Genomic DNA, 11,232 nt, shown 5'->3' with positions numbered 1-11,232 from the left:
GCGATTTTCACCACGGCCCCGCTGATGTTACTTGGCTGAAAGCGGGTTTTGTGGTGACATTTTCAGCGGCGGCCCGCTTCTGACCGAGCCCAGGCTCCCACAGGCGGAGTCTCTCCTCGCACCGCTCGGCACCAGGCGGCCGCTGCCGCCTGCCTGGCCCGGGGTCGCGGTGATGCCGGGGGAGGGGGGCGGCCCGGGGCAGCCGCAGGGCCTGCCCCTCGCCCGCCATGACCCGGGGAGCCTTCGAGAGGGAGAGCCCTCCTCCCCGAGCCCTGCCGGCGGCTCCCGCGGGAGGGGCAGGGGGTAGGCCCCGCTCCCCCCGCAGGCCGCGGGGGCGGGCCGGCAGGGCGGGCGGCACCCTGGGGCCGGGCCTCCCGCCTTGAAGGCCCAGCGAAGGCGGGCGCCCAGGGCGGGTTGCGGGAGCCGGCCCAGCCGCCGGCCGGCATGGGGGCCGGGGCGCTGGCCATACGCGTGAGTAGGGGCTGGGCGGCCGGGCCGAGAGGCCGCGGGCGAGGGCGGTGCTGCCGGGGGAGCGGCTGCGGAGCGCGGCAGGGCCGTGGGGAGCGGGGGGCGGCTGGCTGCCGCCTCCCGCCCGCCCTCCGCCCGCCGGGGTCCCTTGTGGGGCGGGGGGGAAGAGAGGCCGGCCTGGGCGCGGTGCCTTCTCCTCGTCCCGAGCGCTCTCCTTCTCCCCTCTCGGCAGCTGCCGCCCCTTTGGGAAAGGTGAAGGCTGATAAAGGCGATTCGAGGCTTTTTTTTTTTTTTCTTTTCCATTTTTTAAGCCAGCGAGCAACTGCGCTGCATGTTATGGTTGTTGGATGAGCTGGAAAAGTGTGTCCCTGTGGCATATAAATAGCCTTTCTTAACTCCAGTCATGGTGTCTGGGCGGCACTTTGCGGCGGTATCGTGCAGAGACGATTAAGTTGCTTTTTCCAGTCTTGGTGATCGGTAAAAGTTGAATTAACATTTGGACAAATTTTCCCTGTGTAAAATCTGATCTTCCATCTATAAGGTCATATAACATTGAATTCTTTGTTTCGGAGCTGCTTCGAGGGGGTGATTTCATTTTGATTTTGGTTAGATGTATATTTTGGACAACTATGCGTAATTTTTTGTTCCTAGTTAGCGCATCCTCTCCAGATTCTGAAACAAGCTAATAAATTTCCTCTGCTGTTCTTGTGGACATGGAAATGCCTCTTGGTTCTCTTGCAAATTTAAATCATGATTTTCCCCAAGTAAATCCAGCTCCGTGACTCAGGTTTGCGAATGCTGAAACGGAAACAGGCTGGTAACCTGTAACTGAGCAAGATTGTGAGGCTAATTGGAGGCCTTAACTGGAAAAGCTCTCTGAGCATCACAGCTGCTCAGAAACTGCTCAAAGGAGTTTTGCTGTGTTCTGAATTTAACCCAGGCTACATGATTTTTTGCCTTGGCATGTGTCTGCCTGGAGTGAAAATCATATATTATTAATTTAATCCTGAATGGGAACATGTCTTTTAAAAAGAGATGTGGTATTTTAATAAGTCAGTCAAATTTTAGTTCAAACACCGATGCATGTACTGTTTATCGTAAATATTTATAAGATGGTCACAATAATGCTGGTTTTATTTATATCTTGCAATTCTGTTTCACAAATAATAAAACATATTTATAACACTTATACAAGCAACATCTTTCATAAAGATCAGATAAGTATTCCATAGGACCTGGGATTATAGAACACACATGTGCTCCAAATTGCTGTGTATAATGGCAAACACACAGTGAAGTAAGATGAACTGCCAGATCATTTTATATCTGAAAGAAGGACGGTCATGCTTAATAGCAGCACTGATGCAGATGTTCATGTTGCTTACAGACTACAGTAAAAATAGTCTCACAAATGAAGAGATTTCAAGGGTTTGTTTAAAATAAAAGATGTATGCCTTGCTAAAATCTGTCTTAACACAGTCAAGCGCCAAGACCTAGGCAAGAGTCTGAGCACTTTTTTGTGTTACTGTACAATATTCTCTATGTGTAAGGTTTCTACTACCGGTTTGTTAATAAAACACAGTAGGAATAAGTTAATTTTTAAGCATCATGGTAGTGGTGGACTTCTTAAACAAATAGATTCAGCTCCATGGTAGCAGTGGCCTCCAGTTCCTGCAGTGTGATGTCAGAAACGTGAGGAAAGTCATCAACAGAAAAACTTCTTCTTTTTTTTTTTTTTTTTTTTTTGAGTGAGGTTTGCTGAGTTGTACCGTGCTTGTCTGTATTATTGAAATAATGCTTAGGTGTGTATGGAAATCACAGCTGCGGTGGGTGATGCTGCTGCTCTGCCTTGTGCTGTCTTTCCAAATGTGCAACACTGTATGCTGATTTAGATTTCTGCCTGTTACTGATCCTATAAATTAATCCTATATTATGTTATTCCCTTGGGTTTCATTGGCTATGCTCTCGTGCTTTCTCTGTCACTGCAGCTCAACACTTGGGAGAATGTTGTGCCTCCCGAAGAACCTAGGGACGTATGCAATTAAGGGTTTATTGTGGAGTGTTTTTTCCACCCCCCTTATTCTGTGTGATTAGATTACATAGTCCCTTTCTAACCTTAAAACCTCAGTAATTAAATTTCAGACTTAGCAGATACTAAACATAACATAAAATCTTCATAAGGATCCATCTCACCTGACAGTGGCCAAAATGAATCCCTAGGCAACAGCATCTGGAAGAAGGGTGCAGTGAACCTTCCCCACAGTACTCTCCCAGACTCTGACAGGCATCCTGGAGACAACCTGAACTAGGGGTGGTGTATTGGGATTTTTCGTGTTCGTGTTTGTCCAGTTGCTTTTGTAACCCATGTGAACTGCATGAGTTACAACAGCATTCTCCTGTGATTCCCAATTACTTGTTACTCTAGTAACAAGCTTGCATACAAAAGTGTGTCTTTCTCCTTTATCTTAACTACAGATTGCTTTCACTGTTTTCCTGTTAGTTACTCTTCTAGTTTTTTCTCTGTTCAATTTTATTTTCCTACTTCACAGATATTTTCCTGTGGATTAAAAGGAAGTAAGACCAAAACCTTATTCTGCAGTGTAGAAGCCAGTTTTGATGGATGTGCTTATGTTGTGACTATGCAACCTTCTGCAGGAAACATGACTAATGCACTTTTTTTCCTCTGCTCCTTTAAGCAAAGCAAATCAGCTGTGAGATTGAAGGAGGACATGAAAAAGATAGCCGCACTTCCACTGAACAAGCAGAGGGACACGACCTGTCCAAAGGTGTTTGGTGTGAGTCTTCTGGAGCTCCAGCAGCAGGGACTGAGCAAGAATGGCATCCCAATAGTTGTGTGGAATATAGTCGAGTACCTCACCCAGCATGGTAAGCTTAATGGAGTCACTTTAGCTTAGTAGCACTCTTTATGTAAGACTCTTCAAAGGGAGAGATCTGTCTTTTTTGTGGTACAGGGGCTAAATAAGATTGTGGCACTAACCACAGGCAAAGAATATTACTGTATGTGGTTTGCTACTTTTTTTTTTCTGCCTTGATAATGAACTTACTTTTTAATAGGATGTTTATAAAGGTAAACTACAGTGTTATGAAGCAGCACATTCTCATAAACAAGCTGTTCAGTTTATAAATGGAATGTATTTAATTTGTGAAGGTTCGTGTCATTTTCTAGTTGCAAAACATTTGTCTTTAATGCTTTCTGACAGTGAGAAGGCATAAGTATCTATATAGAGATATTCACATGCACACATACACCACCCCACCCCCATCAGAGAACATTACTGAATAGGAATACATGTTCTTGCAGGTTTTCAGGTAGATTCCAGTTATCATTAATCCACTCAAGGAAGTAGGTGTCCGATTCTTAGCTTCTCTTTGCATTCGTTTAATGGGACTGTTGTTGAAATACATCTCTCTGCAGAAATCTAGAGTACCGTTGCTGCACAGATGTATTCTGTGGCAGTTGTTCAGCAATGGAGAAGATTTTGTGGAGGTAATTTCATCTTGTAAGAAGCTGCATCTGGTTTTACCCTAAGGTTTTTCTTTTAGCTACGCAGTAACGATAATCCAATTGCAGAGCCTTAGATTCCATGTCTGTATCTTGAGAGACCCTTAGAAGCTGATAGATGCAAACATGGCTTGAAAGTTAGCTTGGATTAAGGTACAGTGTAGATTTAAAACATGATCCTACCTTTACACAGTAGAATCTTGCTTGATCTACTTCAACTTGCCTTAAAGTGGTCTGCTAGAACACTGAAAGAGCAAGGATGGAAAAAGTTTTTGCATCATTTAGGGTTTAATCAAAACCAGAAGCTGACAAACACTCTTGACTGCAAGTTGTGGGCTGCGCTCTGTGTTCCATAAAAAGATCGGAATCCCACATGACTATGTCCCAAATATGAACTAAACAAGCTAAGTCCTCTACTCTGCAGCAAGATTAGCTAGGCTTCTGAATGCCAAGGTGATTATCCAGCCCTGATAAAGATACAGTCCATTCTCTTTCTCAAAAGTGCAAGCAAGAGCTCAAAGATGCACTCTTACATGGGAAGTTCTTGAAATGAGTGTCCTGTGCTTGCCTAAGGTTTGTTTTGTGAATTAATGGTGAAGTTAACTGTGAAGACATTTTTAACAGAGGCCCAGGTATGAATTCAGACTATTTGGAGGCAGAGCGTTCTGTGAATCGTGGTTACTGTTTGTTCAGTATTGTCTTACAACTCCTATTCTGCAAAGATGTTGTAATAGACAGTGTAGGGCTTTTTAAAGCCAGACAATTTCAGAGTGTCTCTTCTAGCTCATGAGGAACTGGCTACCCATTTGAAAAAGCTGAGCTGACTGTTGGGCAGCTACATCCTTGAACTAGGTTTGCATTAAGCTGCCTATTTTCAAATTTATAGGTGAAGCCGAGTTTTCCTATGCTGAATTTAGTAGTATCTGATTACTGTTACCAGTATGTTCTAGCCTCTCTTTATTTCCATAAATGACTGAGGAAGAGGAAAGGAAGTTTTATCTTCATGGGGACTGTGTCCTTTGCTCGCTCAGTGCTGCAGAAATGAAAATCATTATTGAGATGTGGTGTTTTGTGCTGCCCCAAGGTGGCAGTACAGCATGCCACATAAGAATGCGTTTTGTTGTGAATACAGGAATACGAGATCTGTAAGCAGTATCTTATATTAGTCAAGTAAAATGCTTGAGTGCTTGTCCTCGTCCTCCCTGCCCCCCCCCCCCCCCCCCCGATCAGTTTGTCTTCTGGTCCAATAAAAGAGATTATTTCTCTCTACAAACTCTGCCGCATCAGTATTGATTTCTTGGACTGGAAGCATTCTGTCAGACTGCTGTTTTGTGATGTCTAATCTGAACAGATGAAAACCATGTATATTTTGATCCTTTCGGTGTTATGCTTCTGAAGAAGAATAAGCAGGTCTATAGACACAGTATTAGAAAAGGCAGAATTTTTGTGGTGAAAGTGTTCTAGAGAAATTTACTGAGTTCAGTTTTAGGCACTTTACTGAAGGTTTTGAATCTCAGCATATGCCTAGAAAGTGACGTTTGATACAGTATGATTCATCTGGCTTCCTCCATGGAAACCTTCTTCTTTCTGCATCTCCTTCACTGGGTGTGGGATGTCTGGCCTGAAGTGATCGATACCTTTTCTTTTTCATTATGAAATACACTGGGCTTTGTGCTGTCCAAAATACACATTTGCTCTCTGAGATTTTCTGCTATTGTAAAGTTGCAGTGCTCATTATGGAGTTACTGCTGCAATCAGCACATATTCAGATCGCGATGGTCACAAGTAAGAGACTGTTACCCTAAAATGTGAAGCTGGAAGTAGTCACGTGTGTGAATTTGGCAGAGTCCCGCTCAAGGTAACGGGCTACTTGCAAAAGTGAAACAACAGAACTGTTTTGTAGAATCTGGATCCTTTTCTATTGGAATATACCAATGCAAAATGCGGCTGTCTCAATTGATTTCTGCATGGTGTGAGGTTACAGCAATGCCACTGAGTTTTGTGGGTTCTCAAAGAGTATCCCAGGCCTCAAAGTCTGGTCACTACTATTTGTTAATTATCATAATCCAATTACTTGACTAGAGGGGGTTTCTGCGGGAAAATAATTTTTTTTTAAACTGTGTTGTATTAATTGTCCTCCTTTGTATTACTACAAGTGTATTATTCACACTAGAATATCTGTTTCATCTTATCACTGGGATGTCTTAGTTCATATCAATCTCGTATGCAATATATAATTACAGGTATGACACAGGAAGGCCTCTTCAGGGTAAACGGCAGCATGAAAATGGTAGAACAGTTGCGTCTGCAATACGAGCGTGGAGAAGAGGTAGAACTTGTTAAAGATGGGGATGTGTACTCGGCAGCCAGTCTGTTGAAATTATTCTTGAGAGAGTTGCCAGATGGGATTATCACCTCTGCCTTACATCCGCGGTTCATTCAGCTTTACCAGGGTAAGTGAGAGGTAAAATCTCCATCCTCCAATGCACTTTCTTTCCAGATAATTGGTTATGCAGTGAGCATAAGGAATACTCTCTGTTTCTTAGTTTACCTACTTTCTGCATTTCCTTTGACTTTAGCTCTCATCTGCTCCCAGAGTGCTCACAGATGTGCAATTCTGTTACAAGAGACAGAAAATTGTTTCTTAATGTGTTTGGTAAAGTCTGGACTATTTATGATTTTCTAATCCAGTTATATCTGCTGAACATGAACTGAAATGGTCAGCTGGTTTCTTTGAGCAAGCTTGTGGACAACGGCTGCAGGCTCTTCAGGACATGGATTTTCTTCTGTTTTGCTATGATGATTTCTGGCAATTCGATTCTAATGGACTCTGAAAAGTTGTAATAACTTCATCTGCTAATCAAATTGAATATCCATTGGGCCCAAAGCATACATTGTCTAAGTTTCTACTTCTCACTAAGTAATGTGATTGCCCATCAAAAAGTGAGCCAGTTGCAAGTAACAGCAGACTTTACCTTTTATTCCCCGTCATAGCACACAACCTAGCAGACTTCTTTTTTCTTTCTTTTTTTTTTCCCCTTCAAGTGGTGAATCAGCCATAAGAAACAACATCACTTTTGCTTTAGAAAGCTGAAACTTGCACAAATGTCTGCCAAATGATTCCTCAATCTAATTCATCTCTGTCAGGTAGTCCGTGCTGTTGTTACATAGAATAGGTGGTGGTTGGCCCTGTTCCTTGACTGTGTGGGTCAGTGGCAGTTCTTTTCTCTTGCTGCAGGCAGTCAATGCCTCTTCTTCCTGTCTTCCTAAGAAGCTGCAAAGCGAGTGGGTAGATGTTGCTAGACATGTGCTCTTTACAGTAAAGCAGGCAAATGTGATGAACGATGCAGAGAAGGAACGTGCACCCTGACACGCATCCCTAGGGGAAGATGGTACAAAGTTCTCACACTCTTGTCCTGAGGTCTCCCTTCTGCTTTTCTTGCCTGCGGCAGAGACGAAGTTTAGCCATTGCCTAGAGGAGGGAGAACACGACCATGTCTTTTCTTTCTTTCCTGTTTGGGGCTGTACAGACTGTTGAGGGTGCACTGGAGAAGAGGTCTGTGCCTTCCCTTGAGTGCAGGCGTTTCAGCTGTAATCAGGTTGTGTGTGGGCTGTGTAAAATACCTTCCTCATTTAGTAAAGTTGTCAGGGGCCCAAGGATAGGGTTCTGGAAGTGTTGTGTAGGAAGGTGCTGTTGTTTTAGAAAGCCCCTTTTTTCTGGTCATAGCTGTGCTTTCTTTTGGGTCTTTTAGATTTCACCAGATCTGACTCATGAGCTGTATTAAATTACGTTCTTTCTCATAAATCACCATCTAAGTGGAAATTTTGTTTAAGTTGCACCTTCGCTGTTCTACACCCCTGTCCGCACAAAGGTCATATCCATGTATTGCACCAGGAACTACTGATGTACTTCGTGAACAGTGCTGTTTGTGGAAAGTTTCATTCATTCCTGCTTCCCACAGGAAATGCAAAATCCCCCCAGTACTTTCTATGGAAATGAGATAGCAGATTTACCCACCAAGCTTTCTTGTTTCAGAAACAGTTACTGATGTAACTTGGGAACCCAGTTCTGCAAAAGTCAGTCCAACTGTGACGTGTCTTCATAGCTAAGTTTGCCTGTATTGCACAATAAGCTCCAGTTATAGTCCCATTATAGTTTTGTTTAGGAAAAAAAAATATCTTATTTTAAAAATGCCAGATTGGCTGTTATGGCAAGGGGAAGGCTTTTATAAAGTTTGAAGAAAGCTGAGGGTTTTTTCATGCCCTAGAAAATACAGCATAAATGAGTTGCTACGAAAGGCACTGATGACTTTCATCGGGTTCAGATTAGCTTAAGTGGTGGTAGATGGGCCTTTCTTTAGTTAAATGATCAACCAGCTATGCAGGACTGGAGGAGTTATCTATTCACTTATCAAAGTATGTACAAGGGTATTCGCTGCAAAATGGTACCAAGAAGGTGTGTGCATGGGTGTTCTTTTTGTAAACTATGAAGAAAGTAGGTCAAGCCGTTTCTGAGCCAACAGGTTATTAAAAAATAACTTTGAATCTGGAGCCACTTTGCTGCATGTCTACAGTGAAGGCAATTACAAGCTCTGTTATAACCTCTGTATTTCTTCCTGTTGAAGCTTTGCATGGGAAATGGTGTTTTTGTGATTATGTTAGAGTTCCTTTAGAATATTTTCAGGGATTGGTATCAGGGGTTTTTTAAGACAGCTGAGATCTTGGCCTGAGAATAACACACAATTACTTTACTTCCTATAAAAGCGTTAAGGAGTGATTCCTCTTGTTAAAAATAGCTGTACTGAAAATTACAAATTCTACCGGTAGCTGTAACCCTTTTTAATTCCGGGTATAGTCTTTGTTACCAAACCAAAGAGTAAATAATCTGCCCTTTTATGAAAAAGAGAGAACCTGACCCATTGGCAGTTCAGGAAGTCCACGCAGCTGGTTTGGCATGCTGTCTGCAGCCTGTGCAACGTCATATGAAACGGAGCTCTGCACGCTGCCCCCAAATCCGGATGCATTGCTGTTTATATAAATATTCAGTGTAATGCCAAGACTAGTCAGTTCCAGAAAACATCACATAGCGTAGTCTAAAGGCCATTTGGTGTGTCCTGATGTTCTCTCTCTCTGCCCTTGGAGAAGGGCAGTGGCAGTGGGAGCTGAGAAGGGCTCCCTGTGTAAATGGTGTTGATCAGAGATGAGTATAGCAAGTGCAGGCCAGGGACACAATGATAGTGATCTTGTGTTGGCCAGTTTTCTCAGAGCTCCTGACAAATATGAAGGCCACTCCTTGCAGTGAGTCCTGGGCTTAACGTCCATCACAATCTCTTGTGGCTGAGGCTTCACTGCAGAGCAGAGCTGTGCCTGCCTGTGCAGAACGGGCTGTGCTTACAGCACAGTGAAAGTTTCTTTCAGAAACCTCAGCTGGAAGAAATCAGCAGCTCCCATACAGCAATCCCTGCTTGAGCTTGTTTATTCCTTCTGGCTTTTCATTCCTTATATTTTATATCATGATCACTGACTCTTAAGACATTTGTACATACTAGGAACTGTATGCCCAGCTCTTATCCCCTTTCACAGGTCACTTGCTTTCAGCAAGACAGGTTGCTGTTGTACTTTTACTTTTTAGCATACAGAAAGCTTTTCCCTCATGTGGGTTTCTTTTTTGTCATTGTTGTTGCATTCCCTCCTCCAGCAAGGGTACAGTGAAATGTGGGCTCCTGTCTTCCTTTGGGACTCAGTCTAATTTAGTTGAATGCTACTTGATCACTCTGGCTTCTTGACATTGCTCCATCCTAGAGAATTTGTGTTTTTCAGTGGGCAGCAGCTAGATGCGAGTTCTATCTCACATACCTCCTCCTGCTCACAGCCTGCCACGTCTGGCAAGGTTTTGTCTGGTGCCTATGAACAGCCCTGCTCGTTTCAGGGCGAGGGGTGGGAGGTGGTGGAAGGAAAGGAGCAGTTCCCTTCTGAATCAACAGGTCAGTTCAGGGAGCGCTTAGTAGCCAGCAGCTGTTTGAGTTACATGAACAAGCAGAACCAAAAATATAGGCTGTGTTGGGGGATTTTAGAGGTCAAATTTCAACCTGAACAGTGACTGTGAAAATGAATAAATGAGTGTGAAAATGAGTAGATAAGAGCTGACCCTTTAACCACGGTAACTGCAGCAGTGCAGCAAATCAGAGTCACTAGTTGTCTGTGGTTCTTCAGGCTCTTGTGGCATGATTTTAACCTTTTCCTTTGGCTTTTATTGTCATTTTGGTGTTATCAGGACTAGTTCTAAACTAGAGAAATAACTTCTGTTTTCCACATGCAAAAGATGTTTGTTATGCAGTAAAAACTCTTGGAACTGGATTTCTTATGCAGATGATGACACTCAGCAGAGCTGCAAAAGAAATGAGAGTGCTGTACTCCCCATATGTCGGAATGAAGCATAAATACAGCTCTGCAAAGTGCCTTAATGATGCAGAGCGAGGGATCTCAAGTTGGCTTGTGATGACAACCTTCTTACGATGAGGTCTTCCAGCATTTCTGCAACTGATGGCAACAAGGCGTGATTTTTGTTTTTTTCCTCTGAGGCAGGATCGTGTGTGAAGCAGATTGCTTCTTGGCAGAAAGAGGCTGGAGTCCCGCTTCCCATAGATTGTGGAGGTGGGAAGAAATGCTTTGATTCCTCCAGCAGCTTGGTGGGTGCAGTGGTACTGCAATGTACAACCTGCTGCCTGTGTGCCAAAGATTAACTTCCTAGGGCACGTTGATAGCTACAGACAGATGCAAGTTCTTCTGTCTGCTCTCCAAGCTGGTGGTATGCAAGGCAGCTGAAAGATATGCAGACGTGGTAGCATGACACTGAGCCCTAGACTCTCTTCCTCGCCTCACAGCAGAGATAATTAGCTAGGGCATGGCACCGTGCTGATACAGTTTCAGTGCTTCCAGGCTGGAGTTGTTTGGGGTCAGACCATTTGAGATATGAGCAAAGCAATTACACACACCTGTCTGCAGGCATCCATACCTTTAGTGATGTTCAGGCAGCATGCTCTGCAGGGGGAAGGAGCAGCGTGAAGAGGGATGAATTGGGGAATTAGATCGTGTCTGTAGCATGTCAAAGAAACTCAATATGTTCAGAAATAGGATGAACCATTGGAAAATATGTCCCTCTTGTTGTGATCTGTGGGTGTATACTGAAATTAAATGAGACTGAAAACACCCTTGCAAATGTGCCTGTGCCTCCTACACTG

At 43.7% G+C, this 11,232-nt stretch overlaps 1 protein-coding gene across 4 annotated transcripts in view; it reads left to right on the top strand.

Moving 5' to 3' along the window:
* Window positions 1-329: 329 nt before the first annotated feature.
* Window positions 330-11,232, top strand: part of FAM13A (family with sequence similarity 13 member A) — a 130,964-nt gene continuing 120,061 nt past the window's right edge. For all 4 annotated transcript variants that reach the window (XM_075500571.1, XM_075500570.1, XM_075500569.1 and 1 more), the window contains exons 1-3: window positions 330-471; window positions 3,165-3,354; window positions 6,235-6,444. In XM_075500571.1, coding sequence (XP_075356686.1) covers window positions 445-471; window positions 3,165-3,354; window positions 6,235-6,444 — 427 coding nt within the window. In that variant the 5' untranslated portion in view covers window positions 330-444. The remainder of the gene's footprint in view (window positions 472-3,164; window positions 3,355-6,234; window positions 6,445-11,232) is intronic.

Source organism: Mycteria americana, chromosome 4 (assembly GCF_035582795.1).
Source record: "Mycteria americana isolate JAX WOST 10 ecotype Jacksonville Zoo and Gardens chromosome 4, USCA_MyAme_1.0, whole genome shotgun sequence".
Lineage (NCBI taxonomy): Eukaryota > Metazoa > Chordata > Aves > Ciconiiformes > Ciconiidae > Mycteria > Mycteria americana.
This window is presented reverse-complemented; position numbering and strand designations above follow the sequence as displayed.